Genomic DNA, 27,805 nt, shown 5'->3' with positions numbered 1-27,805 from the left:
ATTTCGGTTATCGCTATACTGTATCAAACTAACTGGCTTCATATCTTGGAAACTTGGTTGACGTGAATGGTTTTTTACAGTATCATAATTATACAGTCATTTCTCCGTGCTATCATTTATTGCTGCCAACTATGTCATACAAAAAAGCTTAGACCTGGACTAACCGAGGCGTCAAACTGCTGTCAGGGAATTGATAAGCTAAAGAAAAGTCATAAATTGAGTAACTCTTCTTGATTTTTGGGGCATAGTTGACACACAGCCAAATATAATTACCTAACCTTAATCTATATCACCGTTACTTCCTATTACTCAATGGGAAGTGGAGCTGTGTAAGAAATAAAAGAAAATCGTTGTATTTTTTTAGTTCTGAAAGTTTGATTGCAGTTTTAAAATTGAGCGGATATAGGCTCTGGATCTGGACACTTGTAATGTTGAACGCAATTTCGCACTGCTTCGTCAAAGTACGTTTGATGAGGTTGACTAGAACAACCGTACCTGATGAATGAAACATAACAAGGTCAAGACTCTTCTTCACATAAGAAACTTGTGTATCTCAAATACTAAGGTACTTACGTCAACTTGGCTCCATCTTCTCGGCAGTGATAATACACCTCACAGTTTTTCCAGAGGTCTGCAAAGTATCCAACTTTACCAGTGCAATCAAACACCGGAGGCTCACCTCCGGGACCTCCAGGACCTCTACCCTGAGCGGCAGCGATACAGACATGCGTAAAAGCTATAGAAAGCAAAGGTTTGAATTAAAATCATAGACATATAGAACAACAGTAAGATGTAATATAATGAACTGACCGATTAGAAGAAAAACGGACGAGACTAGAATCCTCATGGCGATTGGAAGCAGTGTAATTTGTCTCTGGATAATATCAAGGGTACGATCACACTTTTATACTGGGAGTCGTGATGATGTGTAACAGACGCTGATACATCACTGATAACCAAACCGAGGCTTCGAAACGTTGACGTCATTGAGACATAAAATTTAGACTAGGGAATCATAAGATCCTTGATGATGGGTGATAAGAATCGTAACACAAAAACTTAGATTTGAATGGCGTCTTATTTTATTGTTGCCAACAATCACATTAAAGTCTTTTCCGTTTTGGAAACCCTAATGCTTCTAACTGAAAATGCTAAAGCAAATTCCACGATTATATTTCAAGATACACAGAAGACATTGGCGTTGAAGGCTTGAAACATTAAACAGGGCTGATAGGTTCCGGTTCTGGGCATACGTAATTGTCAACGCACTGAACAATTGCTTCGTCAAAGTATGTTTGTTGAGGATGACTAGGACAACCGAACCTAAATGACAATCAAATGTACACATCATCAGTCGAAAATAAATTCGTAGTACGTCACCAATACTTACGTTAGTTTAGTTCCATCTTCGAGACATTGGTAATATACCTCGCAATTTTTCCATAGGTCTGCATAATACCCAACTTTACCGGAGCAATCAAACACTGGAGGCTCTCCTCCCGGGCCACCTGGACCTCTGCCACTCACGGTAGCGAGGCAGTTTTGCGTGACGCCTAAGTAAATACGGTGATAAATTACAAACAGTTGTAATTTAAACGATTGACAACTACAAATAAAGAAAACTAAGCCGTAGTTTAACTCACCGATTAGAAGACAAATGGACAGAACAAGTAATTTCATGGTGAATGGGCTCGGCGTGTCTTGTATCTAAGTCAGTTCAGGATCATGTATGCCCACTTATATTGAGAGTGCTGATATTGCTTACAAAGGAGATAAATTTTTTGAAGGGTTGCTATTGGAGGCACAAAGATACAAAGACGTCACATTCGATGCAATAAAGATCTGACTGAGAATTACGATTGCTTGAAATAATGGATTTATTTTCATATATTTGAATAATAATTTTTGTTTCTGAGAAAATGTGTGAGGCTTCAGGTTGCAATGACATTTGCGTATACTAACATAGTTCCATCTCCCAGGCAGTGATAATAATATATTAGCACCTTCTATTTTTCGATAGGTCTGCAAAGTATCCAAGCTTATCTTCGCCATCAAACATTAATATTAAACATTAATATAGGCTAACAATCTAGCTCATAACGGAGGCCCCGAACCCCTGCTACTTGATGTGTCAAGGCAGTGATGCTAGGTTGCTTTTGCAATTATGGCTTTACTTCTTGAAAGAAGAATAGGCAAGAGTATCAGTAGCTATCCTTCTAGAAGAAGAACAGGAAAGACTAGAACGAACGGCCGAACGGACTGCAAATAGGAAATAAACTGGATTTCGGGATCCTTCATTTCGGAGACTTGGCAACTTAGGTAAGCTAGTCATTAAGCCAAGCCATTTGAAATTGTGCTGGCTTGTAGTTTGACACTGTCGATTTTACGATAGAATATTTAGATTTTTTGTATTATCCCCTTGAATTTTCCCGGTGAAGAATGAGGCAGAAACATCAAGTTGATACAGCCAAAGTAAAAGCGAGGCATGGAAAAACTTACAGGTAGCCTAATGGTATTTCAGCATAGCTTACAGTATAAGCCTTAACCAATTAAACATTAATATTGAAACAGACTAGGATCAAAGGATAAGACAAAATTATTTACTGGGTCACCAACAGTTCAAACCCCAAAGAAAAGTCTTGGAAAAAAGAATTCCTTGAATGGTAACAGACCAAATAAGTCTAACCATCCTGCCTTAGCCACGCCTAAGAAGACTAAGGCAGACAAAACTAAGTCAACACCCTCTAAAACAACCGAAAAAACTGAAGCATCAATACTCAAAACAGTAAGAGATAATAAAGCTTTCAACAGTATAACTTTCACAAGCAAAGCATTGTAGCCCAAAAGGTACAGGCCTGGGACAAAAGCGCTCAGAGAAATAAGGAGGTACCAGAAAGGAACTGAACTCCTTCTTCAGGTATGTGCAATTGGTTTACGAAACCCTTTAAGATTTAATACCCTAATGCCATTTACTAGAAAGCCCCATTTCAACGCCTAGTTCGAGAAGTCACAGTTGAATTATCAGATGAAACATTGAGGTTTGTTTTGCTGCATCAAAGCCATATTTTAACAGTTAATGAGCGTTCTTTAAAATCCTGTCACAGGTTCACTGCTGATGCACTTGAATGCTTACAAACTGCTGCAGAAGCTTACGTTGTCCAATTGTTCGAGGATTCGGTTCTAGCGATGATTCACGCCAAGAGAGTTACGCTTATGGTTCGTGATATTCAATTCATCAGGCGCTTACGAGGAATTTAACGATTTACCTCAACATATTTTGGTTCCTCATCAAACCCAATTGTTTACAATCGTTGTTCCGAAACCTGTCAAAATTTTTTTGTGAATGATTTCATTTTCGTATACGTGCAACGTTTTATTGCCGTTATTTCTTTTTTTTTAATAGCTAAAAACCGTAAAATTGTAATACAAGCACTATTCAAACGAGAAAGTACAATATGAAAATCCTATTCACTTTTCAACCGTCGAAACTTTCGAAATATCAACCAAGAAATTTTCAATAAGGAAAGTATAAAAAAAAACTAATACAAATTAGTTATTCATATAGATTGTACTATTTACTACATTAATAATAGTTTTCAGAAAGATTTTTGAGTCACGTAGAAAGGTCGAAAGAATTATAGCAGTAGATATAGAACTGATACTGTTCGTAGATAAAGCTAAAACATTAGCCATCGAGTTAGTCAACACGCTGGTAAATAATGCTAAGACATTCAACCCTCTTTCTTTTTTTTTCTTTTTTTTTCTGAGTACCAGAACAAAGACATAATATTACTCCGTTCGATACACAGTACAACAACTTTTTTAGACGTCGTGGTTAGGGAGAGAAGATACGTTGTCGAAAGCACAGATAATGATTCTTTCGAAATGAAATTGGAGCGAAATTCCACTGCACCACAATGGCGTGTAGCGAAACATATTTTAACAAAGATATCGATGTCGAATTGTACATAATTTTTGAGTGGTTAGCAAAAAATAATAATAATAATAATAATTAAAAAAAAAAACGCAAACACTTGAAGTCTTGTGTACAGAATGGTTCAATAATCAATGGGATGAATAACGCTAGAAGAGGAAAGTGAATCGAATATTTTTCACGTTTACACCTCGTACGAAATGTTTTCGTTATATGGACGAAAGCAAAAAGAACGACTCAAATATGAAGTTTTAGTAAGGTTGAAGAAAATGCGTACGCAGACACGTACGACTGGCAGGTGAGGAAGAGGACAAACGGCTAGTTGGGAAATGAATTGAGTTCTGTTGAACGTTTGCTAGGAGTATGAGTTAAATGCCCTGGAACAAGAAAAATTGGTACCTATTGAAATTGGAGCAACAGTGGAGCACATACTGTTGATTGTTCAAAAATACTCTTTAAATAGAGCAATGGTATTTTACTAGTAGTTTCATATTGCAGAGAGTCGGAATTCGAGTGTTGAGTACTGAATGGGGTGGAATGGGGCTGCCTGACGGTTGATTCCTGAGTATTTCACACTTTTACCATTTCGTTATGGTTTGCTTGCTGGTTACACACTGCTAACGTAGGTTTCAAACGCTTGGAGGGTTGAAGGGAACGGGTTACTGTTATCCAGTTATCGAAGCGGAATTTGTTCTTCCTTTCACCTGTCAGACGAGGGATCTCGTAGAAGGAAGTATGTTGATTACAGTTATGGTCGATGTACGGGCCTCAAAGTTAATGAAAAAATAATGAAGACATGGACATAAGAAAACAAAAGATTTTCAGAAAGGAAAAAATCGCGGATAGGAAGGCAGAGAAGAGAGGAAAAAAAAATGTCACAAAGCTTGACATAAAACCCACAAGACACTTGATGCACTTCTATATACTTCGCGGCAGGTACATTTGCGTTACAAGTAGACGTCATCCACTCCTAACCAGGGAAAAGATGATGCTACATGTTCGATTCTGTATGCGGGATGGGTCCCACGCTGCCGGTACTCATTGTTGTATAGTTGTTGTGATTTGGTGTCAAATTCAAGTTGGGTGGTGGAGGAGGAAGAAAAGCCGGAATTCTTACCGGCTGACCGGTGTTAAATGTGGTGGTAGGGTAGAGTCGTGTCAACGCCGTAACACGCTCCAAAACACAAGACGCGGACAATCGAGCTTCGGCATCTTGGTCCCAACACTCTTCAATGGTATGACATAAAATGTCCATGCCACGGCGCTGTCTCCACATTTCCTTCAGCACGGGACGACGCTTAAGGTGGACTACGCACTCTTGCATGTCCTCCAGCGTTGGATGTTGTCCCACCTAGGAATGAATATAGATTTAAAAATCTTGGCAATTTAACTAGATATGCGGAAGGCAGCTACCTCTTCCTCAAATGGAAGAAGATATTCTGGTACAGGTGCGTCCTGTCCTCTGCAACGAGAAAGAAGTTCCCATAGGACCAGGGCACACGCATACATGTCAATTCGCAAAAATGCGTCTCGATTAAAATTGATGGCTCCCTCCAACACTTCAGGTGCCATATATCGTCTAGTACCCACCTAGAAATTATGATGTATCATTATTCAATATAAGTATGTTTATCATAAATTTACTTGTCCGTGAGTATCTCCAACAGGTTTTCCAGGGTAGAAAATTAGCGCCAATCCAAAATCGGCAATACAAGCAGTTAAATCAGATTTGAGCAGTACATTCTTTGATTTGAAGTCCCTGTGAGCGACGGCAGGTTTACAGGCGTCTGCTTTCGAAGCTGGCACCTCTTCGTGGAGGTGGGTAAGTCCTCGGGCCATACCTTCAGCGATCCGACATAATTCCGTCCACGAAAGTGAATTGCACTGGAAAAGGACCAAATATTTCATAAAATTGTGAAACGTGTGGGTTTCTAATGCAAATCGACATACCTTCAGGTAGTCACAAAGTGACCCTTTCTCGTGGAAAGCAGTAATGAGCCAGAATTCTGTTTGTAGACCATCTCCTCGTTTCTCGGCGCTCATGAACTGAAGAATGTTGTCATGATCGAGTTGAGGTAATTTGAAAACTTCTTGCTCAGCGAGCCAAGATTGCTTATCCTAGAAAAAAATTTTAAATAACTTATTTCCATATGAATCTCTCCAGAACCAATCAGTTAACTAATAATACCTGAAGTGGGAAAATTTTGACGGCAACAGTTTCGGTTTTTAGCTGTCCTTTCCAAACAGCACCAAATCTGCCCCGTGCTTTGATTTCTAATAATTGCACGGGGCTTACGGTGAGTGTTGGCGACGGAGGATGGATCGCTTGGGGCTCGGCAGTGGGTAACTAATTCGAAGAACAATTAGAAAAGGTAATAAAGAATTTCGGCATACTACAACAGACTAATTACTTCATTAAAGTACGCCATTCGCTGGCGACGATACATCCAATATCCAATGATAACCATGAAGGTTATGGCCACAATTGGAACAAGTGTATACATTAGAGTGTTCAAGATTGGTTTTCCTTGGGAACTTCTCAAAGGAGGAGCACCTTCTGAATGAAAATTGCTTAGTTCTATGCTGCAAGAATTTGCTGTGGTCAGCAACATACCTATAGTGGGTGGTGTCTCTGTTGCTAAGGGCTCCCAAGAGAATTCTCTGTTACAATAATCACCCTCACAGCAGCAAAAAAGTAGATTTTTTCTTGGTTCTTCTTTTTGGCCCACACATTTGGACTGATTGTAACAGCCAAAGTTGTTCAAAAAACAGCCCTGGAACAAAAAAGTTCATTTTCATATTGCGGTCATTGGACTACCACTTTTACAAAAAGAAACCTTGAATTTGATTTGGAGCTCTCCAGAGCTTGAATTCTGCCACAAAACATAGCAGTGATTCCTTTTATTGGGTTCTGCAACTTCACAATACTCCGTTTCATTGCAACCCTTTCCAGTGTCTTGGCAAATGGTATGATTATAATATTCGCATTTTGTGGTTACAAGGGAGCTTTCAGTTGGAGACACTATAATACAAGTAGCCAACCATTACAGGTTATTACACAAAATATTATAAATAACACAAAATGGTGTTTACCTTTAGTCAAAAGTATTATAGTTGACATGAGGAAAAGTATGGAAAACAATTCTCTGGTACATCCCATTTTCAGAAATAATTTAATGGACCTGAGTTGCTGAAAATTAAACGGACAACTTTCAAGATTTGTTGTTTCTATTCTTTCAGCACAGGCAAGGCTGAGATTCAATGGTCAGCTACAGGCCCATTGACAGTATGCCATTGACACTTGCTACAAGGAAATTACAATCCTACTTGATTTAACAAGTCGATAATCCTTGAACTTCTACACCATGAGTGCCAGGAATTATACGATTTCTTCGATGTAGGGTCGCCCTTCACACTTGCTGTGCTGTTACTTCTACACCGGAGTTTAGCATACACGGCCGAGAACAGCTAGACTGTGTTCTCAGCCAAACAGCTATCTTCGTAAAGTCAATCGAACAAGAAAGAAACAGAATTTTGTGATCTCTTCCCAATAGTCGCAATTGGGAGCGTAACTCATAAAAACAAAACGCCACAAAATGGCGTATACTTCATTTACAATCGATCTTTACGCAGAGAAAAGTAGAGGAACGCTTGAAATCAAATCCACCATGTTTGTTTCCTGAGCTTCCCCTAACGTTGGATTCCTTTGCTTATGGTTCTCGGTGCCTCTAGAGATACTCGTGGGTAGGTGGCGCATGAAACTGCAATGGTCGACAGTGCCTTATCCTCTTTTTCTCTATGAGTATTTAAGTATCGATTCATGTATACATTTTTAAAGAATCAAACAAATGAGCTACGCCATGCACAATGTCGTTAAGTCATTCAATTTATATTGGTTATTAAAAAACAGTTACAATAACACAAATATCTTTCTTTTTTTTTTTATTTCACGAAAAATTCATTTTAAAATGAATGTTCAGCTGTGAATGGGTCCGTGAGTAGCGGTAATTTCGACTGGCAAGTTGATGAGGGAAAGCGTTTTGGCAACTTTACCAGACAGCCTAGTTTTCGTTGTTATGCGATAGATTTATCATATTTTTTGTAACTTGAAAATAGACATTAGAAATTTAGAAAAAAAAGCAGGGTAGTCGGAAACAGTGTAATCTCTGCAAATGTTGAAAGGAAACAGATCGACTTAATTATAAAAGTTTGGTGGAGAACAGCAGGTGCAGCTGATTTAAATAATTAGGAACAAATGTACCCCAAGACAAATGTGTTCGAAACGCGATTCCACTTAAAATTCCTTTGGAGTTGGGCTGCGAAAGTACGGCAAAGCTTGTAACATCGAGGTCATAGCTGCCTCTAGCCTTCAGAAAAAACTTGACGAAACAGGTCGAATAAAATGCACTGGAAAGCCTAGAAGCAGACTTTTTGAATGAAAACTTTTAGATCAGATACTTAATAATGGCCACACGTAGGGGGCGTTTGTCAGTCGGAAAAAAATTCGTAGAAAGGCAAGCTATGACGAAATTAATTTCCTGATAACTGTCACTGCCAAGTTTACTGAGTACGAAATGTCGCACGTTGCAAAACAGTGTCGTTCTGTATCACGCAATTTGAAAGAGAAAAAAAAAACGGAATGTCTGTGCCAGACAAGGTTTCATGTCCAATTGAAGTCGGTAGCGGGTTTTGTAACAAAAATTGCTATCCCGAAAGACAGAAGCTTGATTTCGATCTGCAGAAAAGAGAGAGGAAAAAAAAAACAGTGAATTTGTACAGAGCGATAAAAACCTTAGAGACAGAATAAACTGCCTACTCTAATTTTGTTTCTTTCTACACTGGCGTGGGATTATGCGTCATTCCGAGATAGCAATCAGGCTTTGACACGACCATGGCAATCCTTCCGTTTGGAGACCATACATACGCTGGTCATACAAGACCGTAAATGGAGCGATCACTGCTGATTCTTTGGTATCATTTGGCCCCTTTACAATACCAGTCTGAGCTCGTGAGCAAAGGTGACTTCGTTAAAAGAGCATTTCCTGTCACATTTTCCATTCCTCATAGGAAGAAGATGACCAAAAGATATGACGGACAAGCGATGATGACGAACGGAATTTACACTTAAACTAATGATAGACATTTTTCGTTTCCATCATTAAAGAGCCAAAGTTTTTTCGTATCACGAAGACGCATCTCCAAAGCCTTTTTTTTTCCCCCAAAGAGACATAGTTGAAATGATCGTCTCTAGATGACGACACGGCTGCTAAAGAACGAGAACTTTTTAAAACGTTTTAAACTGACTACGTCTATTAAAAATATGAATACTGCAAAAATCATTCTCTAATCTTTTCGGAGCATAGAAAGTCAACATACGTCGAGACGTTTCTAGAGGTTAATATCGCGGGACACGCACATTTTCCTGATCTACTCCCATTCGGGCTTTAATATTTCCTCATTCATCATATGCATATAGCACATCTATGAAAGGAACATTGGGGTACATCTATAGGCGGGGCCCTAACAAAAGTTGCACTGTAATCATATTGACAGATAGTGCAGCTCACGACTCCTGCAAATATGTTTCGTGTACTACTTTCTTCGCCCATTTCGTTCTTTCCGTCTGTTTGTATGGTGCATAGGTCTTAATCTAAGTGAAAGCATAGATCAACAAAAAGTCATAGCAATCCCTTTTCGCTTTCGTTTCCATGGCGTTATGCAAATATGATAGCATTTACTGATGTAAGAAAGAACTTTCTTCAATGATTTTACGTACCACATACATGAATTTACAAATGAGTTTTATCCGTCTGCACCTTCACTATTCATCATGGCACGGAAAATGTATGACATTTTACAAAGCATCTGGTGGTGAATGTGCATCGAGAAGTAATTCGAATGTAAAATATGTTTTACTGCTTTCATCATATTTTTATTAGATGTAAATGGAGTCATTCTGTTTCATGACGTTGATTTGAATAGAGAGACGGCTATCCTGTAAATAACATCAACATGTTGCAACACAGGTTTCCGTTTTCATCACTTTCGCTATCAATGATTTGTATTCAAATTATTGCTAATTTATTTTAAATTCTTTAAATATTTTCACGATTTTAACGCTTTTCGTACGAATTCAAATCAAACTGACTCTATTTCCTGAGTTTGTAAAATATTCAACGTGATAGAACAGCATCGAGCTTAATTGGTGTCAATAATGTACACACAGCATCATTTTCAATGACGATTTTTCAAGGGTAACCAAATAAGAGATGAGGGTTAACAGGTAGTTTGGTGTAAAAGTAATCTCAAGGAGGACGGCATGTTACTACCATAAAACAACAGCCATTTTAACCGTGATCGTTCACGCAAGGATTGTGACAATCTCAGTTATTTCCTGTCCATTTTTTTTCTCTCCTCCCATTTCTAGTTAGAGAATTTTATGTTTTTAGTATTACATACCCGCAATGTCATTCGTGATTTTTTTTTTCTTCATCTTTTGCTCTTGACATTCTTTTCGTCTAAAAAAACCTCAGAGCATCACCAAATAGTGGTGGAGATTTTGAAATGGCCTTGCCCGGCAGTTGTTGCATGACTGCTGCTGATTTGATGAGATACTAGAAGCAAAAATTCTCTCTCTCTCTCTCTCTCCTTTTGGTGGATCCAGTACTTTGAAGGGATTGAACACTAGAGAAAGAGCACGAAGCCATGGACAAAAAGTCGCGCCAGTTACCAGCGAAGGTCGTAAAAGAATAAGACAAAGTTGGGTAGCACGAAACACAGTCAACTTTCAAGGTGAGGCGAAAAAAAAAAAAGGTACACGCCCTCACCTTGCCAACGGTGACCAGTTTGGCAATCATCTGGGTGTAACAATTTTAGGGTTTGGACTAGATTATTTAGAACAGCGACACAGATATGGCCGTTAGACTTGTCCACATCGAACCAAATTATTCGAGACAGACACATAAATATAACCGGTCTTTTCTCAACGTGTACAGAGAATCCAACACATTCCGAAACGGAACTATCGATGAGAACTAGGACTTGGACGCACACATCAAGCTGATTTTAAAAAATATATATTATTTTATTTGTCTGGGAGATTCCATTTTTTTCTGGGGCGTAGATCAACGAAGGATGTCAAAGAATTTATTGTCACAGTGTGACGTCATTTGTTCCACTAACTTTTTACAAGGCATTTATGACTTTTCGAGTGGCTGCATCTTTCGCCTGAAAAAAAGGTGGTCACAACAATTTTATGATCGTTTTTTGTCTATCAAGAAACCTACACTACTTTACTTATGTTAAATGTTCTTGAAACAACAACTATACAGCTTCACCCTTCCCTTCCTGACAGAGCACATTAATGACTGAACACTACCAAATAAGTGTCTAATAAATCTATGAATACTTGAAGGAGTTCTATGAATTACAACTCACTATGGTCAAAAATATCCACTTAGACCTTGGTTTCCTATGCTTTACGGGGCTGGGTTTTCTTTCTTATCTGGAGTGCCGCAAAAAAAAACAACAACTACAAAAAACAACAGTATATACAGGTTCTTCTTACCTTTGTAAAACACAGTAGGCTCCAGATTGGAAAAAGAGATTGCACGACGTTTTAACCTCAATTTCATGTCCTTCAACTAGACCATCCGGTTGTAGGAGGTGAGCAGACGAAAAAAAAAGATCCTGCCTAGAGTTGACTCATCTTCAGCCATCTGGAAATGCCATTATCGCCATCTTGCATCATCCAATTGTTTGAATGGGGCAGTACCGCCACCGCAATTTTTTAGATTTAAGAGGCGAAAGTTGGCCGTTCTTAACCAAGACGCTCAAAATGTAACAAGGTCACACAGCTGCATCGTTATCATCGACATTTTATTTTACGAAACCGTTTTCTTGCACGTTCCCGCCTACATGTCCTTTAACGACCGGAAGACGAGCGAAAGTTATCAGCGAAAGTGTTGTACGAAGATGTGCATAAAAACAGGTGTGCCGTAATGTAAGCATTTAAATAATTAGAATGCAGCCAAATGTACACACACTGAACTCGGCGTGGCTTTAGCCGTCAACTGTTTTCTTGTGGAAACTTCACCCACATTTTTCTCGTGACGAACAAAACGAAACGAACCAACGTCGTAAATCAGCTGTTTATAGACAAGAGATAAACTTTCGTATTGTGATTTCATGCTGGGGTGAAAGGGAATGTTGGGGTCTTTTAACTTGGAATTTTTAAGACCTTTATCCTACCCGGATACGTAAACTTTTCAATTACCCCCATTTTTCCAACCTGTGTGTTTAGGGATATGTAGTGTAAAAATGAAAAAAAAAAAACTAGAGAAAAAGAGATTTTGGGGTAAAGTTGGATTCGTCCAAGGGATAAGGCGAATCAGACAATATAATACAATAGATCGTAAAACATTTTGAAGGGTTGTTTGGTTTCCCTTTCTTCCCCGTTGGAGATTCAGCTGATTGCTTTGATTGCCACCTAGAGGGATTCAAATGACATCGCCTTAGGCTGGCTATTCGAAATACGCACCTACCCTCCTGTACAATTCGTGGGTGGGGGGAGGAAACCTGGTTGAACGTGTAGAACACCAACTTTTAATGAGTGGGCAGGGGAAGAAAAACTTGAAGTTACAAAAAAAGCGTTCGTGACTCTGAAATGTCAAAGCAGATTTCCTTGTACTTTATTTTATCTTCCGTGATTTCAAAGAAAAAAAGACAAAAACAAAATCGCCATTCATCCCTACAACTAGCGCCACTGCCCGCCAAAATATAGGGGCGGGTGTGTAGAACATCCGGGAGATTTGCTTCTTTTTCATAATTTTTTTTTTACTTCACTCACAAAAATAAAAAATTCATTTCCTATTTGAAACTTTATTTTTTTAAATGTTTGCTTGAACAGAAGACGACAGGTGAATTATTAAAAAAAAAGTTTTTTAACATCGAACATGCAAAAAAGAAGGGTTGCCAGTTTGACGAATTGAAACGTTGTCAGAAATAATCGTCGACAGCGTGGAGAACGTGTGTCGGTGGGATAGGACTAGATTTGTCTGCATCGTTTGTGTAAATGTAAGCCTGGATCGTGATGCTGCAAGAAATTCGAAATAGAGAAAAGAATCGAGAATAAGAGGTACTGTTGATTAGCTAGAAATGCCTCATTGTAAAAGGTCTTTTGAGTCAACCAGCAATTGTTCTCTCCCCCTCTCTCTGGTAACAGGAAGAAAAAGATGGCGAAAGAGGAATGCATTGATTGCCAGTGTCTCAAAAAGCAAACAGTTTTCATGGTCGGTCAAAGAACTCGGATGTATTTGCGTCAACTGCACCCATTATATGTTATCAGTGATCGTCGATTTCGAAACATCATACCATGCAGGTGCATTTGCCTAATATTTACTTGGTCTCACCCTAAGGGATGAAATTAGCCTGATGGCTTATTTTTACCTCTAAAAAAAGACCTTTCTTCATCGTATTTGTTATTAGTATTTCTAACGAATATAATTCTTTAGGACAAAAAAAAAATCTTCGAAAAAGACCTTCTCTCCCCCCCGTTCAAAACACGAGCATATTCATCGTCTGGGGGCTTTACCAGTGACCCTGAAGAAAAAACAGCGCCCACCTCAAAAATCCGAACTAAGCGTCCCCCTCTCTCTCTCTTACCTTCTAAAAGACGTCACCTGGTAAATAAAGAGAGAGAGAGAGAAATACAACTCGGGAGAAGCCCAGAGGGGAGAGGAGAGTGGGAGAATGGGGGAGGGGACCTGTGTATAGATGAGGTATACAAACAGCAGTGGCTCTCGAAGGGGAAATTCAACTTTCCTTTCTGTCTGTAAAAGCCAAAAGAAAAAAAAGGACTAAGGTAGTCGAAGAGAGACGTTCTCTTGGAGGTTTTTTGGGCCACCTCCAGTTTCGCCAAGGCATTCGCGGCAGCAGCTAGTCACTGGACGTCGCTCCTGCTCAAGAAATTCTTCGAGTTCAAAACGTAAAAAAAAAAAAACTTCAGTGTTTGATTAACAACAAGTGAAACCTAAATGGAATAGGAATACTGCGACGTAAACCATAAATCTATGTCAAGAATACCATGCCCTGCTGAAAATTCCATTGAAAAAAAAGTGCAGTGTGTAGTGCTGACACTGTATACACACTGGCAGTGTGTGTCTGTGTCCATTCAACACTTTAGAAATTGAAAATTGATCAAAGTGATCATCTTCGTCGAACTGCTGTGGTGTCGGATGACTCGAGCCACTTCTGTTGGCCGTCCGACCGTCATCCGGATGACCAAAATGAAACGTCCATCATTACTCATCTGGTTGACGTTATGTTGCTGCTGCATCGGTACTGGAATGTCTCAACGACAGGGTAAGAATTTTGTTTTTTCAAAACATTCACTTTCATCACTGAGAGACTCCATTTTGTTCTCCACTTGACCTTTATGGGATGCAAGGCACGGCGCACTCCGCCCACGCTCGATTGCATGATGACGAAAGCGTCCACATTTCTCCTAGTTAGTAATTTCATTACGTGGATGTAGAGAGATACCACCAAATATGGCGACGCAATATTAACTAGACCTTGTCACACGATGCGGTTCATTATTGTTTAGACAGAGAGAAAGCTAACCGTACAATAGCCAAAACCTAACGAATCGTAATCAATTAATCAGACTGTACATCTTTTTTTTTCGCTTTAAAGTTAATGGAGAACCATCAAAGGCTCTTAAGTTAAACTCTTTCCTTTTTGTCGATTGAAATTCGCGATCGTCCGTCACGCAGATGCTGACACTTTATTTTTAAAAGGAAAAGCGTGAGCATCAACGAGAAAGCAATAGGACCGAGAAAGTTTCCAGCCATAAAAAATCATCAAACTCTCGCTGTATATTATTGGCAGACTATACTGACTCTTTTTTTTTCTTCTTCTCTGCTTTAGAAAAAAAAACTTATCTTTGTTGTATTCGGCCGTTTTCTCTTGCGCAAGCTGTGCTTTTTTTTTTTTTGCTAAGGCCCAACTGGCCCATCGTGAAGGCTATTACAGTCACGGTCACAGTTGGGGGCGCTTGTTTTCATTTCATCGCATTGAAAAACTGCTGTACAACAACAAAGGAAAATGTTCTCCTTTGATCATTTTGTTCTGTTTTTTGTAGCCCATCTTTGGCTAGCTCATTGCGGCCATTTGTCATTTTTCAATCAAAAGGTGTTTGCGTATTACTCGTTGGTCGGGTAGGCAGAGAGAGAGTGAGCTGCTGGAATGTTCCAACTGGTGTTGAAGAATAAAAGATGAGAAGGCGGAAGTAGGTCACGTGAGCTCGCCCCGCAGCGCAAAAGCAAAAGGGGTCATGTATGAGGTCGATATGAGTCGCTACAAAGAAAGGATGAGCAACAACATCCATCAAGAAAAAAACAAAAATAAAAACAAACGAGCGAAGTTCCATTCGACGACATGAAAATATTTTTCCGGAAGTGAAATTCTTCAAGTGTCGTGATCCGCACGAAGGAATCGGAGCGAATAACGATGTGCATTCGCCTTTCTCCATTTTATTCCACATTTTCAGTAAGCATAAAATTCAACCGGAAAATACAAATAAACAATTTAGGCCCCCCCTCTCTCCGTCTGTGGATGATCCAGTTTTATAAAAAAAAATGTGTGTTAGAAGATGAGCACCAAAGCAAGGGTAAAAGACCTAACGGTTTTATCTGTTATTTTTTAAAATAAAAAGATTTGGCTAGCGTGAAAAAAGAGAAAATGCATTTGGCTCATCCAACCTCTTTATGTCATGCCCGGCGTTCAAGTTCCCCACCAAAAACTGGCTTTCGATTGAGGTTAAAAAAATCTTTTTTCGGTATATATGCCTAATTTAGGATATATCGCTAAATACAGCCTTCAGAATGAAGAAGCTGAACAATTTCTTTTTTTTTCCTCCTTGTTTATTGGCTGGTCTTTTGAATTAAATTGCTTTATTGGCAAGCGCCAATAGACTCCAGTGATTACGCAATATCACATTAAATTCTATGCTGATGAACAGTAGACCTTTTCATAGTTTACGAGCGAATGAATCTCCCTTTTTTTCTAATTTCCTAACAAGGGAAGACGTTCTGACTCAAAATTTAAACCTATTCGTGGGTTGAGACATAACTCATCCTGGATACATCGACCAAAAAAATCGCGCTTTTTTTTTTAAAGTAATATGATACAGTGATTAGAAAGCCACTAGCAAAACCGCCGCTGACAATTTCCATCATTTTTTCTTTAGCCACAGAAACACCTTCATATAGGGAGACTATATAGACACCCGTGTTTTCTGATGCTAAAAAGTTCACCTGCAATTACCCTCCTTTTTTTCTTACTCGACTGATGCGTGTCCGCCGTTAGCACAAGCCGCTCTCTCCGCTTATTCACTCTAAACATGTAACGTGTCTTCACCGCAAAGAGAGAGAGGGCCATGTTGCATTTTAGATTGGCATTGCGCCAATCATATCGGTTGGTTGTATCGTGAAATTCGATTCATAGGTACATCCCGCTTTTTATTTTTATTTTTTTATTTTTTTTGCTTCTACGAATTGTTTTTGACTGGACAAAATTTCAGTCGGCAACAAAGCCGAAAATGAACGCAGTCATGGCAAGCGAATTGTAACTATGCGGAGTGATCTCTTTTGTCGGTTCACGGTTCCTCTGTTTCAAACGATGTCACGCTAGATTCTTATTTGGGTGAAATTGTTACAGTTCTCGTTAGGTTGCCGACCTACATCCAACGAGCAAAAAGCTTCCTGTTTAGCGCAGATGAGTTTTCGACCTCTTTGAACTCGGTCACGACATTTTCTTCAACAGCGGGAATCATAACCGGTACTACACGCGTGCTAGATTAGATGAGGGTAGATAGAAATCGGGTGGGAGGATTATCTCATAATCAACTTCTTCCTCTTGCTGCATGTCTACAGTCGTTAAGGCTCGTAAATTTCCGACTGCAAAAATGAGGTCACATCTAGTTCTCATTTTGAATTTCCCGCCCATTTTTCGATTTCGTTATCGTGGGTAAAATATTTAATTATTTTTTCAATACTAAAAAAAAACCGACCGCATTTTAAAAGGAGACTGTTTTTTATGAAATAACACTTATCGCTATTGTTTTATTGATTTCGATTGGTTCGCCAAAAAAAAAAAATGTTTCTATTCGGGTCTGCTGAACGACGCTTGATTTTCTATTCCTGTAGAGCGTCACAAAAAAATAGCATAGAAAGGGAACAACCAAGAAAAGTGAGACTATGTAATCATATCCACTTGGCTAACTGGTTGATGGTCTGAAACCAGAGAAATATGTACAGCACACCGCGTTCCGCGGTGCACTTGACAAACGGAAAGAAAAAAACTTTCACGGTGTGCATTTTTTGTTTTTCGCCTAACGGGAATATCAAACACTTCTCCCACCTTATAACCGAGAAGAAGAAAAAAAAAAAGAGAGAGAAAGGGAAAATTATTCGGTTGGATAAAATGTTCAACAACTCGTATAGGTGTAATATATCTCCTTTCTTCTTTGAAAGCTCTTTTTTTTTGCTATTCTTTTCTTGTCTCGTCGGCTGTAACTCCATTAAACAAAAGGATGACGTCGACAACGAAAATCCATCAAAATAGATCATTTTTTTTGTTCAAAAATATTTCTGCATTACCTCCCGCTACTTTGCAAGTGTATAAATAAAAAGCTTTTTTGCAAAACAAAAACGCCCGTGGTTGGAAACGCGATGAATAAAAAAGGCGAGTCGTTGGAATCACGCAGATTCCCGGTCGAGGCTATTTGCCTTCGAGAGAGAAAACGGGTTTTTTCTTTTTAAAGCTTGTTCCACTCTCCTGCTGTTGAAGAAGGAGAAAGGGGAAAAGTATCGGCCTGCCCTTTCTCGTCGCAAGTAGGGCAACGCAGTGAGTGAGCGGGAGCCTTGTTTCGCGGGAGACACACACACACACACAACCAATTTGGCGGATGCCAACTGTTGACCTACCGATTTTCTCGCGCTTTTCCTCGACGTTGGAAAACCAAAAAAAAAAAAGAACGAGAGATTAACAACCAGGATGAATGAGCAACTCTAATGAGCAGCTCTTTTTATTTTTTGAGGTGGAAATGTTTCATCTCACGTTTCAGATGAACAATGAGGAGGAAGTTTTTTCTTTTTTTTCCAAATGGATTCAAATATTGAATGAATTTCTAATCGTTTTTGCCGTCTGAAAAGAATCTGTTGAGCCACGATGACGGAACAAACGACGTTGAACGTTTCCCCCGTCATCGCAGACCCTTATTGAAAAGTCTAATTTAAAGATTTTTTCCTCGCATCTCGTATTCATACCATAAATTTTGTTTCTAGCCCGAGCCGAAAGCCTCCTCCCCTCCGTGCTGTTTGAATAGGCAATTTGAAACGTATTATGTAAGAGGCGCCACGACCTAGCCACGTTTGAAGATTAACATTTTAAAATTAAAAAAGAAAAAAAAATCTCTGTGGGCTAGAAAAATTCACGAGCCATCGCTACGTTTCGGATGTGTCATAAAGAAAGAGGGAAAGAGAAAAAAATCAGTTATGGTAATCTTGTTATTCTTTATCTTTTCCTGACAGTTGGCGATGATCGACCGTTGCGGTTCCAGTCGTTCCCGTCCAATCCTCCGCAGTCGTTCCAGCAAATCAATTTTTTTGGGCCGCTTTCACCTCAGCAATCTGCTGATCCGGCTGGGTCAACGCCTAATCGTCAAGCTTTATTCTTCACGTCGCAAAATCTTGGTCAGCAAGATTCACGTAATCCTATTTTTAATTCGGGCGCAGTTAGTCCGCTGTCCACGCTGGCCTCATCCTCTATCGGATCCGTACAAAGAGGTCAACAGATCCGCAGTCCGACGGTGGAAAGCGGGTTCAATCCGCAGCTTCATTTGCCCACCGAAGTGGCCGCCAATGCGTTTCCTTCCAGTGCTGGCCGGTTAACTCCGGCTGCCACGTTAATACAAAGCCGCGATCCACCGAAACAGAAACCGATCGTTCAGTTCCAGTTCAGTCGGGATCAAGTTCAACCAATGAATCCAAGCGGGAATTTCAATCGACTCCAGCGTCCCGAACTCAAACTTGAATTGCTTCCGGAATTTGACGATTTTCCGCTTCCTGTACCCATTGGATTCCGCACGCCTTTTTTCCATCAGACCACAGAGGCCAATCGTCAACAGGAAACAACGAAGCCTCAACAACGCGTCCAGCAGACTCCTCCATTAGGAGCACCCATCCAGGCATCATCTCTGCCTGAAAAAGTGATCGAAGAATCTCTTCCAGCTCCAATCCAGGAGATTCCAGATGTCCTCCCAGAAACGGAAACAAACGACTTCCAACGCGTCCAGCCTGTGACATCCGCCCAGCAATCGGAATCGCCCTTGACCGTCGAACCGCCATCGACTCCACGCCCGTCCCAACTTCAGGTTCTCAGCGATCAGCCGGAACCCGGATCGATTGGAGACAGTCCATCCAACAGAAGAAACAGGTTGCGACGGCCGTTGAATACCAACGAAACACCAGCAACCAGTGCGGAATTATCCAACAGTCCGCGTCGAGTTCCTCCTGTTCGAGAAGGAAATCCTAATCTGAGACCTGTGCTGCTTGACGAACCGTCTGCCGTGACGACCGGAAGCCTGCGACAAAGAGTCCGTTCGACTACTACAACATCTGCGCCATTAGCCATTCCAGTGACTACCGAAGCAGCTGAACCGGTCACGATTCGCACGCGTCAGCCGTTCCTTCGTCCGCGACTCAGTGTGCCCACCAGAACTCGAACAAACGTCCGTGTTTTCACGACATCACCGCCGGAAGAGGAACCTGTCACGACACGCGCACCCACAACGACTCGATTCTTCGGCAGACGACCGAGACCGACTGTATTACCAGATGAGGAACCTGAAATCCTGACCACTACGACTCAAAGATCACGCATCCCGACGACGATACGAGTCCGCAATAATTTCCGGTTTAATTCGCCAGAACAGAGCCTCCCTTCAACGACGACCGTCAAACCTATCAATTTCAATTCGCCAGAATTGAGCCAACCTGGAACAACGACATCCCAATCTCCGGTTACACTGGCAAGTCCAGTCCAAACGGATGTGTTGGTGAACAATGTCAATGAATCCATCGCGACTGTCGATCAACCAATATTGATTCCGACGGTCGAAGAAACTATCGATACCACGACAACTGAACCCGAAGAAGAATATTATTACGACGATGTAGTCGATGAAGTCGACGTCTTGTCCACCAATGAAAGCACAACGACGACTACAATTGTTCCAGAAACCACTCCAACTTCTGAGGCTCCATCAACGACTACGGCTCCATCAACGACTACGGCTCCATCGCAAGAGCTTCCAGCGGAAGCAGCAGTGGAGCCAGCAGCGGAACTGCCCGTCGCTACGGCTATTGAACAGCCAGTGGTAGAGAACGACCACACACCGTTAAGTGACGATAAGCCAATCATCCATGACATAACCGATGAGGTGGCATCGCCACAACCGGTGCAACAGGTTACGGAAATAGGCGAAGCCCTCGCGACGGATGCGGAACAACAGGTTGTGGAAGAAGAAGCTCCAGCAGCTAAAGCTCCACAAACGACTAACGGGCCGTTAAAGATTTTCAATTTAGGTCGTAGGAATACATCGTCGGTCAATCTAGATAACATTGTCTTCGTCCCCAATTTGGATGGATTCGTCCTTCCTAGCCCGGTGACGCCCAACACCGTTTCGGTGGAAACTAGTCGGAGTGTTACGGTCGTAAAGATGTCCGTCGACCAATTACCGACCGAAAGTCCGTCGTCTTTACAAAGTGACAGGCAGAGCAAAGCTATCGCTTCCAAGACGTCCAATCTGGCCAACAATCAACCGTCGAGCGGTGACGCCAAACAGCCGATCAAGGAGATCGAACTGGCCGGTGAAAGTTTATTACCTGAGCCGACCAAAGCGCCAGACACGCGTAACGACGAACTGGATCTTATCCAATCGGATTTATTCGACAAGCATTTGAATAACAATTTTAACATGGAGGCGAGTAAGCCCAGCAATATAACAACGACTACATTACCGACACCTACCAGTTCTCGGCCGCCATTCCGGCCGCCTTTCGAAAGACCTCGACGACCTTTTGATTTCTTGGGAACGCCGAAAGTTGAGACGTCGGTAACTGACGTTCCATTAACTGGTTCCGATACGCCTGAACAAGTTGAAATTGTGCCATCCTCCACGACTGAAATGGTGGCCGTCTCGTCCAGCACAGAGCCGTCCGCCACGACAGCTGTTGTCGAGGTGACAACGACGTTGTCACTTTTCGATCGTTTATTCGGCAAAAAGGTCGTCGTTATGGATGACATCAGTAGTCTCCTGCCGCCTGGTTTTTCTGCACCCAAAGAAACGGTTGAACCTGAAGCTCCGGTTACTGAAGTTGTTGTTCCAGTTACGCAACCCGCTGCTCCAGTTACTGTGGCCGCAACGATTCCCGTTGAAGTTGCAAGTCCCGCTGAAATTCCCTTAACAACAACCGCGCCAGAAGGTCCTCCTGTGAGTGCACTGGATAAGATTTCCGGGTCAGTCAAAGAAGACGACATTTCAGCTTTTCTGCCACCCGGTTTCAAAATGGATCAACCGCCGACCACGGAATCATCCACCACGACGACGACTAAAGGTCCTTTTGATGGCTTGTTTGATACGGCTAATATGGATGACTTGAGCGCCCTATTGCCCTCGAATTTCAAGCATCATCTTTTCACTCCGTCGCCGAGTAAAACGACGCCCACGGTAGTTACAGAAGCTCCGGTCTCGACGGAATCGACGGCGACCTCAGCGGCTGAACCTTCGACCACAACAGCTAAAAAGGGGTTAGTCTTCCCGACACGAGCCAGCCCTGCACGCACGACGACCAGCGAAAAACCCAAAGTTAAACCGACTCAATCTGCAGTTGAAATTAAATCTGGGTGGCCAGTGCGGTAAGTTTTAATTCGCGCTGACCTTGTGATTTCCACCAAATCCTTTAAATGGAAACAACAAAATCCTCTCGGATTTAGTTTTTTGTCAACTCATATCCTTGAAAATAATTTCTCAATGCGGAGCGTTGAGATTCTGAAGATAGAGAGAAACGTGATGCAATTAATGAATTAGCCGTGACGCCGTCTCAAAAAATTACGGCCACAAAAATTGAAAATTCTTGTCCATAAATTTGTGTCCCGTGCGTTTGTCTTTCACACGAATAAGAAAGAAAAGCAAAGATGAAAAAAGCGAAAGGCCACTCCTTTTTGGTCACTTTCCTTTTCATCTAACACTCTCTTATTATCTGTGTGCTCCATAGCAGAAGTACAGAGTGAAATGTACTGTTATTATAGACACTGTGAATCAGCCCATAGGAGAATTTTTAGAAACTGGGGCAGGGTCTCGCCCAAAAACCCTTTGGGTGTTTAACATTCGCATGCAAACACATTTCTTTTTTCTTCCATTTCTCTCGTTCCCTTTTTATTATTATTATTATTATTTCGGAGAATATATCCTCATTAAGGCATTCTGATGTTGCCATTCTTGCCGATGTTTGAATGTTTCATTTATCATCTGTCTAGATTATATATTCCACTTTCCCGGCATTCATTTCAAAATGTATTTTTTATTTTCTTTGGAAAATTCTTTTCATTTCTGCTTATCCAGGGCCACGACGGAATTTACTGGATGGCCGTCGCCAGCTACCCAACCTTATTCACCACCTTCAACTACGCCGACAACTGTCAGAATGACAACGACGACGACGACAACAACAACCACGACAACTCCGCGAGTGACAACAGTCGGCCAATGCGGAGAAGAGTGCCGTCTGGCGGGCACGATCCGATTGGTCGAGGGTATCGACTGGATGCCCGAATTATCCGATCACAATACCCGCGAATGGTACCAACTGGCTGCCATTGTTGAAAACTCGGTACGTTCAGCGCATTATTGATCCTTCAAAAAAATAAATACGGAATGACATTAAATTATGCCCCGGACGGGTCACTTATAACTAATCTAACTAATAACCTTCTTCTTGTTGCCAGCTGGATGCCGTCTATCAGAACGGACCATTAGCTCCGTGGTACGCTGGCATCGTCGTCGAAGCTTTCAGGTTTGTTTGCTCTTTTGTTGTCGTCACTACTTGTTTGTTAACGTTCAACAGGACCGGCCAAATAGCAATGGACTTTGTTACAACTGCACGCATAGAAACGGTTGAGACGATGTGACAAAAAGGAAAAAAAAAACATCGGGTCAGGGCTTAAGGTCTCTGGTGGGTTATTTCTAAACTTGTGAGTGCCATAAGAGCCGGACTTTATTGCAGCCTGACGTATAGATATTACTCCCTACCAATTGGGGAAGAGGGCAGAGCAAAAGGGACAGCGTGATTACTCGGGTAAAGCTCGATCGTTAGTCACTTCGTCCCTGAGGGTGGACATCATCAATTACTGCGACACACACTTTGTGAAAAACGATGGTAAAAAAAAAAAGGACGTTATATGAAAGGAAATGGGGCGCGGTTGTTTGACATCATCTTACCATTAGATAGATTGCCCAACAATTAATATTCATTGGTTTTTTATTTTCTTCTAGTCGTGGCAGTGTCTTGGTGGATTATTACCTGAACCTGAATGGCACCACTATATTGGACACTGGTGAAATTCGTAATTATTTCCACATGTCGCTTGAAAAAGAAGGAGAAAACTATAAATTGGGCAACTACACTGTCGACACTAAATCGACCGATTTCATTGGTAATCTCAAATAAATCAAAAACAAAAATCAATGGACGTTTTTAAAAATTTTAACATTTCCTTTTACAGTTTTAAGGCAACCGGTCGTGTCCGGTGAGAAACCGAGAGTTGTGACAGGAGGAGTCGGAGAATGGGTTATTGCCGTCATCGTTGTCGGTCTTGCCTCACTCATCTTTGTCATCGCTTTTGGAACCACCATGGTACGATCTTGTTACGTTGTTTGTTGTTTTACATTTTACACGGTACACGTATCGATTACATTGCAGTTGTCGAGTTTAAAAACTGTGCGCTGGGAGCCAGGGAGCTACGTTAAGTTGAATGGATCGCATTAGGCAAATCGAACCATGTATGCACATTTGAATAGAAAGAGCTGCGAGGCTCATGCACCTGCTCAGCTATAACGTTCGCTGCAACAGTTTTCCCAGCTGTAACATTCTCATTTCTATACAATGAGATGGAGAGAGGGGGAGCCTTAGGTACTCCTTTCTTTGATCTCGGTCCATGGCCTCTCTCCCCTTCTCTCATTGCGTTTATTTTGTGGGTTCTACTGTATTCCCAGTAGCGAACTGCGTGTCGAGGCGTAGGTAGAGGCGACGAGATTTTCTACTTACAGATCAAAGAGCTTTTCTACATTGGAAGAGGAGCTTTATTATTGGAGCAGGGAGGAAAAAAGAAATGAGAAAAAGTAGAAATAAAGAATACACTCAACAGATCTACTACTTTAAAGCTTCCGTATCAATGGGAAGCGGTAGAAAAGTAAACTTGCAGGCAGAAAAGTCGTTAAATACCACCAATAGTAAAAAATGTATTCGACATTCAACAGTGTATTCACTGTGCGGACGTTGTATGTGTCTCAGCCGTAATGGATATTGATGGTATAAATCTCATTTCTCTTCGTTACATGCAAATAATAGCTGATCCGACGGCGAAGGCAACACCAACGGAAACCCCTGCCGTTGACGGAGGAAATGCTCAATGAACTCAACAAGAATCACATGGCCGGTGCGGAACTTGTAGGTGATTCGTTCTACAATGACGACGTTGGCGATGCGTGGGACCATCGTACCAACTTCCCAACTAAACCTCTTAAGGTACGTCCAATAATCTAATATTGAAGCTATGCTACCCTTCCTCGGTTGATTTAATTCAATCTCCTTTGTGGTTGTTTATGCAGCCTCTACCAAGGCCAGCCTCAGTCAGTGCCATTCATCAGACATCTCGGACTCATGGCAGTAGCAGTGGCTATAATTACAATCACTACACCAACTACAATAACTTCCGGCCGCAATTGCACGATACGTGGAAATCAGAGTGGGACAGCAGCTACTACGAGACTTCCAATTCCGGGACGGCTCCACGGTCTTCTAGAACAGCACCCACACGGCCAGCTACGAGTTACGGTCGATATCCAACATATGGACGTTCACGTCCTAGCAATTTTCATGATGATTTTTAAGACCTACGGTGTTCCTTTTGTTGCTTAAAATGGGAATCAAACAATTCAACGTTTTTTTGTTTTAAAGGAGGGAAGAGAACAACTGAAAATTAGGATTTTTGTACAGTTACTTTCACTTTCTCGCTCTTTAAATAATATTAATAATAATAATGTTCTTCTTTTGTAATGACTCATTGGTCTAACATTGTCGTGTGAATTTTTCTGCCCAACTCCAGTCGCCTGTGTCCATGTTATACTTTTCTTTTTGTGTCAATTTTGATTTATTATATATATAGAAAGAGAGAGAGAGAGAGAGAAAGAAATGGAAGATGAAAATTGATTAAGAGACGATATTGCATTTGAAAGAATTTCCTTAGAGAAAACCCCCTGTTATTTTATTGCAAACAATCCCGCGACTTGTATGGTCGAAAGCTCACGGGACCAAACGTGAAAAATGTTTCCACGTCAAAATTCAATTGATATAATGTGTGTCAACGTGTATTCTATCAAAGGATGGAAACAAAACCAATATTAGTCGGTGATCTATTTGCTTTGTTTCGTTTTTTTTTTGCCCTCATCTCAGGTCGATTTTTTCTTGTTTTGTGGCGATTTAGATTTAATCCACTTTATTTTAAAAGGTTTTGATGGTTTACGAAGCCGTTCCAGCCCGTCGAGGTATGGCTGAAGGGCAGATGGAATAGTTACCTCGCCATTGGATTGCTGGTGCATCTCAAGCAGGGCGATCAATGTTCTATTTCCAAATCAATAACACAACATCAGGGGGGAAAATATCAGAACCGCATTTGCAATCAACGATACCTTGGTACGGCACAGGCCGTTCCATTGACGGTATGCACGAAACGCAGAGTGTTTGACGAATCGATATTCTGGATGTTGAGGCGACGCGCCTGATAATCTGTGCAGTTGCTAGCACTTGAAATTTCGCCGTACATGTTCCTACCAGGCATCCAGGCTTCAATGTCGAACTTTCGGTAGGCGGGCGCACCTAATTCGTGAAGCGGCATGTCCAAAAGTTGGTAGTGCAGTCCTAAGCTTGAGAAAAGTTCCTTCTGGATGGCGACGAACTCTTCCAGCAAAGCGTCACTGGCCGCTACATCACCACTCGTCACACCAAACATTTCCACTTTGGTGAATTGGTGAACTCTGTTTCATGCGGAGAAAAGAAAAGAGGAATTAGCGCGATGCGACATATTAGCCCCGAGTGCTAGTAATTTGTTTACTTTCCTATGGCGAAGTAATGAAAACGATCTAACAGTAATGGCAGTGTTAGAATTAACGTGGCATCGTAAGCTGCCAGCTATACATACTATTTAAAACGTTTTAGTTGATAAGAAAAAAATACAATCGATTTCTCTACACTTATTTTTAAGTAACAGTAAATTTAAGGCAATTACTTAAGTTCTCGCCGGTTGGCCGAATATATAGATCTTAATTATGATAAAGAACTGTCATCGTACCTTACCTGTAAATGCCTTTTTCTTCCTGGACATTTGAAGTTTCAGCCCGATAGCAGCGACTTACAGCTGCCATTTTAATGGGCAGCTGAGTTACAGGTATTACAGCCTCGGTGAAATAAGAGGCTAAAGCCATTTCAGCAGTACCGGACAAGCAGACGTCTCCGTAGAACTCGGGCTTCAATTTATAAACCTTTTAAAATGGAAAGGAAATGTTTACTTGGATGTGGCCATAGTGCTGAAAAAAAAAAAAAAACAGATTTTACTTGAGTCCTTTCACCCTTTGTATCCATACCACAACTTTCAATAAGCCTGGAATGAAGCAAATCTGGAACAGAAAATAGAGTGAAGCCTTTCTTTTCCAGTGCAGCCACAGTAAAATGGATTAATGCCTGTTCAAGTTGAGCCAGCTCTTTTATGAAATAGTATGTTCGTGGACCTGTGAGATTCCCCAAATTTTCAGTCCTTAAAAGATCAAGATTCCTTGCAATTGTGTGAAATTCTAGTGCTGGGAAAGACCAGGCTGGCTTTTGTCCTGGGGCTTCAACTATATGAGGAGTATCACCATATGAAAGTAACCTGGGATCTGACCTGTTGGGTATTTTGAGTGCTTCGAACAAGAGCTTTTTCTTCAATTCATCTTTTTCTTGTGTTTCAGCGCTGTTATACTTTGTTAGCAATTCTTTCAGCATCCTGATATTTCCTGTTCCTTTTCTGGATTTGATGTTGCTTTCTATTATTTCATAATTGTTGGGATCACTCAAGTAATCAATGTCTGGGATTGGTTTCCATGATTGATTGGTATTTAGACGTATCTGACTCTGACTGGTGCACGGATTTATTCGGTTGAAGAGGTTATAGTACTTTGTATTTTTGGATATTAAGGGCCGGCTCGTTATCCTGTTCAAACAAATTATACATCGGAAGTTCATTCTCTAATGAACCAGCTTTTACGACAGAAGCAAACTTAGCATTTAATATATTATAAACAAAAAATTTCGAAATGTTAAACTTAGTTGATTGCAGACGACATTTTGTTTCCAGCATCGCCGCAGTTAGTGTTGGTTAAAATATAATTGTAAATATACATCTTAAGTCTTTCAAACATTGTTAAAATTTTTTCTTTTTCCAAAAATGCTAAAATCATTAGCAACTTTACGATATAAGTAATATGAATTCTTT

General features: G+C 40.9%; 6 protein-coding genes across 7 annotated transcripts; 2 read left to right on the top strand and 4 right to left on the bottom strand.

The window, feature by feature from the left end:
* Positions 1-337: 337 nt before the first annotated feature.
* Positions 338-971, bottom strand: LOC116923770. Its single transcript, XM_032930300.2, has 3 exons — positions 811-971; positions 574-736; positions 338-495 (listed from the first exon to the last, which is right to left on the bottom strand). The coding sequence occupies exons 1-3, from the start codon at positions 845-847 to the stop codon at positions 387-389; spliced, it is 309 nt and encodes a 102-aa protein (XP_032786191.1). The 5' UTR covers positions 848-971; the 3' UTR covers positions 338-386.
* Positions 972-1,059: 88 nt separating this feature from the next.
* On the bottom strand, positions 1,060-1,803 carry LOC116923771. The gene is made up of 3 exons (XM_032930301.2): positions 1,644-1,803; positions 1,391-1,553; positions 1,060-1,323 (listed from the first exon to the last, which is right to left on the bottom strand). The coding sequence occupies exons 1-3, from the start codon at positions 1,678-1,680 to the stop codon at positions 1,218-1,220; spliced, it is 306 nt and encodes a 101-aa protein (XP_032786192.1). The 5' UTR covers positions 1,681-1,803; the 3' UTR covers positions 1,060-1,217.
* A 524-nt stretch (positions 1,804-2,327) lies between these two features.
* LOC116923769 (histone H3-like centromeric protein cnp1) lies at positions 2,328-3,448 on the top strand. The gene is made up of 5 exons (XM_032930299.2): positions 2,328-2,501; positions 2,572-2,785; positions 2,840-2,917; positions 2,977-3,038; positions 3,105-3,448. The coding sequence occupies exons 1-5, from the start codon at positions 2,440-2,442 to the stop codon at positions 3,256-3,258; spliced, it is 570 nt and encodes a 189-aa protein (XP_032786190.1). The 5' UTR covers positions 2,328-2,439; the 3' UTR covers positions 3,259-3,448.
* Positions 3,449-3,740: 292 nt separating this feature from the next.
* On the bottom strand, positions 3,741-7,604 carry LOC116923768 (activin receptor type-2A). Of its 2 annotated transcripts, XM_032930296.2 has the most exons (10): positions 7,262-7,602; positions 7,028-7,124; positions 6,772-6,956; positions 6,549-6,708; positions 6,346-6,491; positions 6,123-6,281; positions 5,885-6,052; positions 5,579-5,818; positions 5,348-5,524; positions 3,741-5,285 (listed from the first exon to the last, which is right to left on the bottom strand). In XM_032930296.2, the coding sequence occupies exons 2-10, from the start codon at positions 7,092-7,094 to the stop codon at positions 4,926-4,928; spliced, it is 1,662 nt and encodes a 553-aa protein (XP_032786187.2). In that variant the 5' UTR covers positions 7,095-7,124; positions 7,262-7,602; the 3' UTR covers positions 3,741-4,925. The 2 variants fall into 2 exon arrangements, with proteins under 2 accessions (XP_032786187.2, XP_032786189.2); XM_032930298.2 differs by having other exon boundaries at positions 6,346-6,488; positions 7,028-7,604.
* Positions 7,605-12,925: 5,321 nt separating this feature from the next.
* Positions 12,926-25,694, top strand: LOC116923749 (mucin-2). The gene is made up of 10 exons (XM_032930274.2): positions 12,926-13,070; positions 13,158-13,313; positions 13,447-14,296; positions 18,529-21,916; positions 22,623-22,890; positions 23,006-23,073; positions 23,553-23,713; positions 23,783-23,913; positions 24,628-24,804; positions 24,888-25,694. The coding sequence occupies exons 3-10, from the start codon at positions 14,170-14,172 to the stop codon at positions 25,167-25,169; spliced, it is 4,602 nt and encodes a 1,533-aa protein (XP_032786165.2). The 5' UTR covers positions 12,926-13,070; positions 13,158-13,313; positions 13,447-14,169; the 3' UTR covers positions 25,170-25,694.
* LOC116923755 (serine--tRNA ligase, mitochondrial) lies at positions 25,631-27,666 on the bottom strand. Its single transcript, XM_032930284.2, has 4 exons — positions 26,890-27,666; positions 26,632-26,816; positions 25,968-26,312; positions 25,631-25,899 (listed from the first exon to the last, which is right to left on the bottom strand). Exons 1-4 carry the CDS (start codon positions 27,553-27,555, stop codon positions 25,728-25,730), a joined length of 1,368 nt encoding a protein of 455 aa, XP_032786175.2. The 5' UTR covers positions 27,556-27,666; the 3' UTR covers positions 25,631-25,727.
* Between the last annotated feature and the right edge of the window lie 139 nt (positions 27,667-27,805).

The sequence above is a fragment of the Daphnia magna genome, linkage group LG5, assembly GCF_020631705.1.
Source record: "Daphnia magna isolate NIES linkage group LG5, ASM2063170v1.1, whole genome shotgun sequence".
Lineage (NCBI taxonomy): Eukaryota > Metazoa > Arthropoda > Branchiopoda > Diplostraca > Daphniidae > Daphnia > Daphnia magna.
This window is presented reverse-complemented; position numbering and strand designations above follow the sequence as displayed.

Coding starts and splice junctions, on each gene's coding strand:
- LOC116923770 (XM_032930300.2), bottom strand. CDS start 847: ATGAGGATTCTAGTCTCGTCCGTTTTTCTTCTAATCG. Junction 737..810: donor GTCCGTTTTTCTTCTAATCG/GTCAGTTCATTA, acceptor TGCTTTCTATAG/CTTTTACGCATGTCTGTATC. Junction 496..573: donor GAAGATGGAGCCAAGTTGAC/GTAAGTACCTTA, acceptor TTCATTCATCAG/GTACGGTTGTTCTAGTCAAC.
- LOC116923771 (XM_032930301.2), bottom strand. CDS start 1,680: ATGAAATTACTTGTTCTGTCCATTTGTCTTCTAATCG. Junction 1,554..1,643: donor GTCCATTTGTCTTCTAATCG/GTGAGTTAAACT, acceptor GTATTTACTTAG/GCGTCACGCAAAACTGCCTC. Junction 1,324..1,390: donor GAAGATGGAACTAAACTAAC/GTAAGTATTGGT, acceptor ATTGTCATTTAG/GTTCGGTTGTCCTAGTCATC.
- LOC116923769 (XM_032930299.2), top strand. CDS start 2,440: ATGAGGCAGAAACATCAAGTTGATACAGCCAAAGTAAAAGCGAGGCAT. Junction 2,502..2,571: donor AGGCATGGAAAAACTTACAG/GTAGCCTAATGG, acceptor ATATTGAAACAG/ACTAGGATCAAAGGATAAGA. Junction 3,039..3,104: donor TTATCAGATGAAACATTGAG/GTTTGTTTTGCT, acceptor ATCCTGTCACAG/GTTCACTGCTGATGCACTTG.
- LOC116923768 (XM_032930296.2), bottom strand. CDS start 7,094: ATGGGATGTACCAGAGAATTGTTTTCCATACTTTTCCTCATGTCAACT. Junction 5,819..5,884: donor CACTTTGTGACTACCTGAAG/GTATGTCGATTT, acceptor GTCCTTTTCCAG/TGCAATTCACTTTCGTGGAC. Junction 5,525..5,578: donor TTGGAGATACTCACGGACAA/GTAAATTTATGA, acceptor CATAATTTCTAG/GTGGGTACTAGACGATATAT.
- LOC116923749 (XM_032930274.2), top strand. CDS start 14,170: ATGACTCGAGCCACTTCTGTTGGCCGTCCGACCGTCATCCGGATGACC. Junction 22,891..23,005: donor CTGCCATTGTTGAAAACTCG/GTACGTTCAGCG, acceptor TCTTGTTGCCAG/CTGGATGCCGTCTATCAGAA. Junction 23,914..24,627: donor TCGCTTTTGGAACCACCATG/GTACGATCTTGT, acceptor TGCAAATAATAG/CTGATCCGACGGCGAAGGCA.
- LOC116923755 (XM_032930284.2), bottom strand. CDS start 27,555: ATGAACTTCCGATGTATAATTTGTTTGAACAGGATAACGAGCCGGCCC. Junction 26,817..26,889: donor CAAAGGGTGAAAGGACTCAA/GTAAAATCTGTT, acceptor CCATTTTAAAAG/GTTTATAAATTGAAGCCCGA. Junction 25,900..25,967: donor ACGGCCTGTGCCGTACCAAG/GTATCGTTGATT, acceptor ATTTGGAAATAG/AACATTGATCGCCCTGCTTG.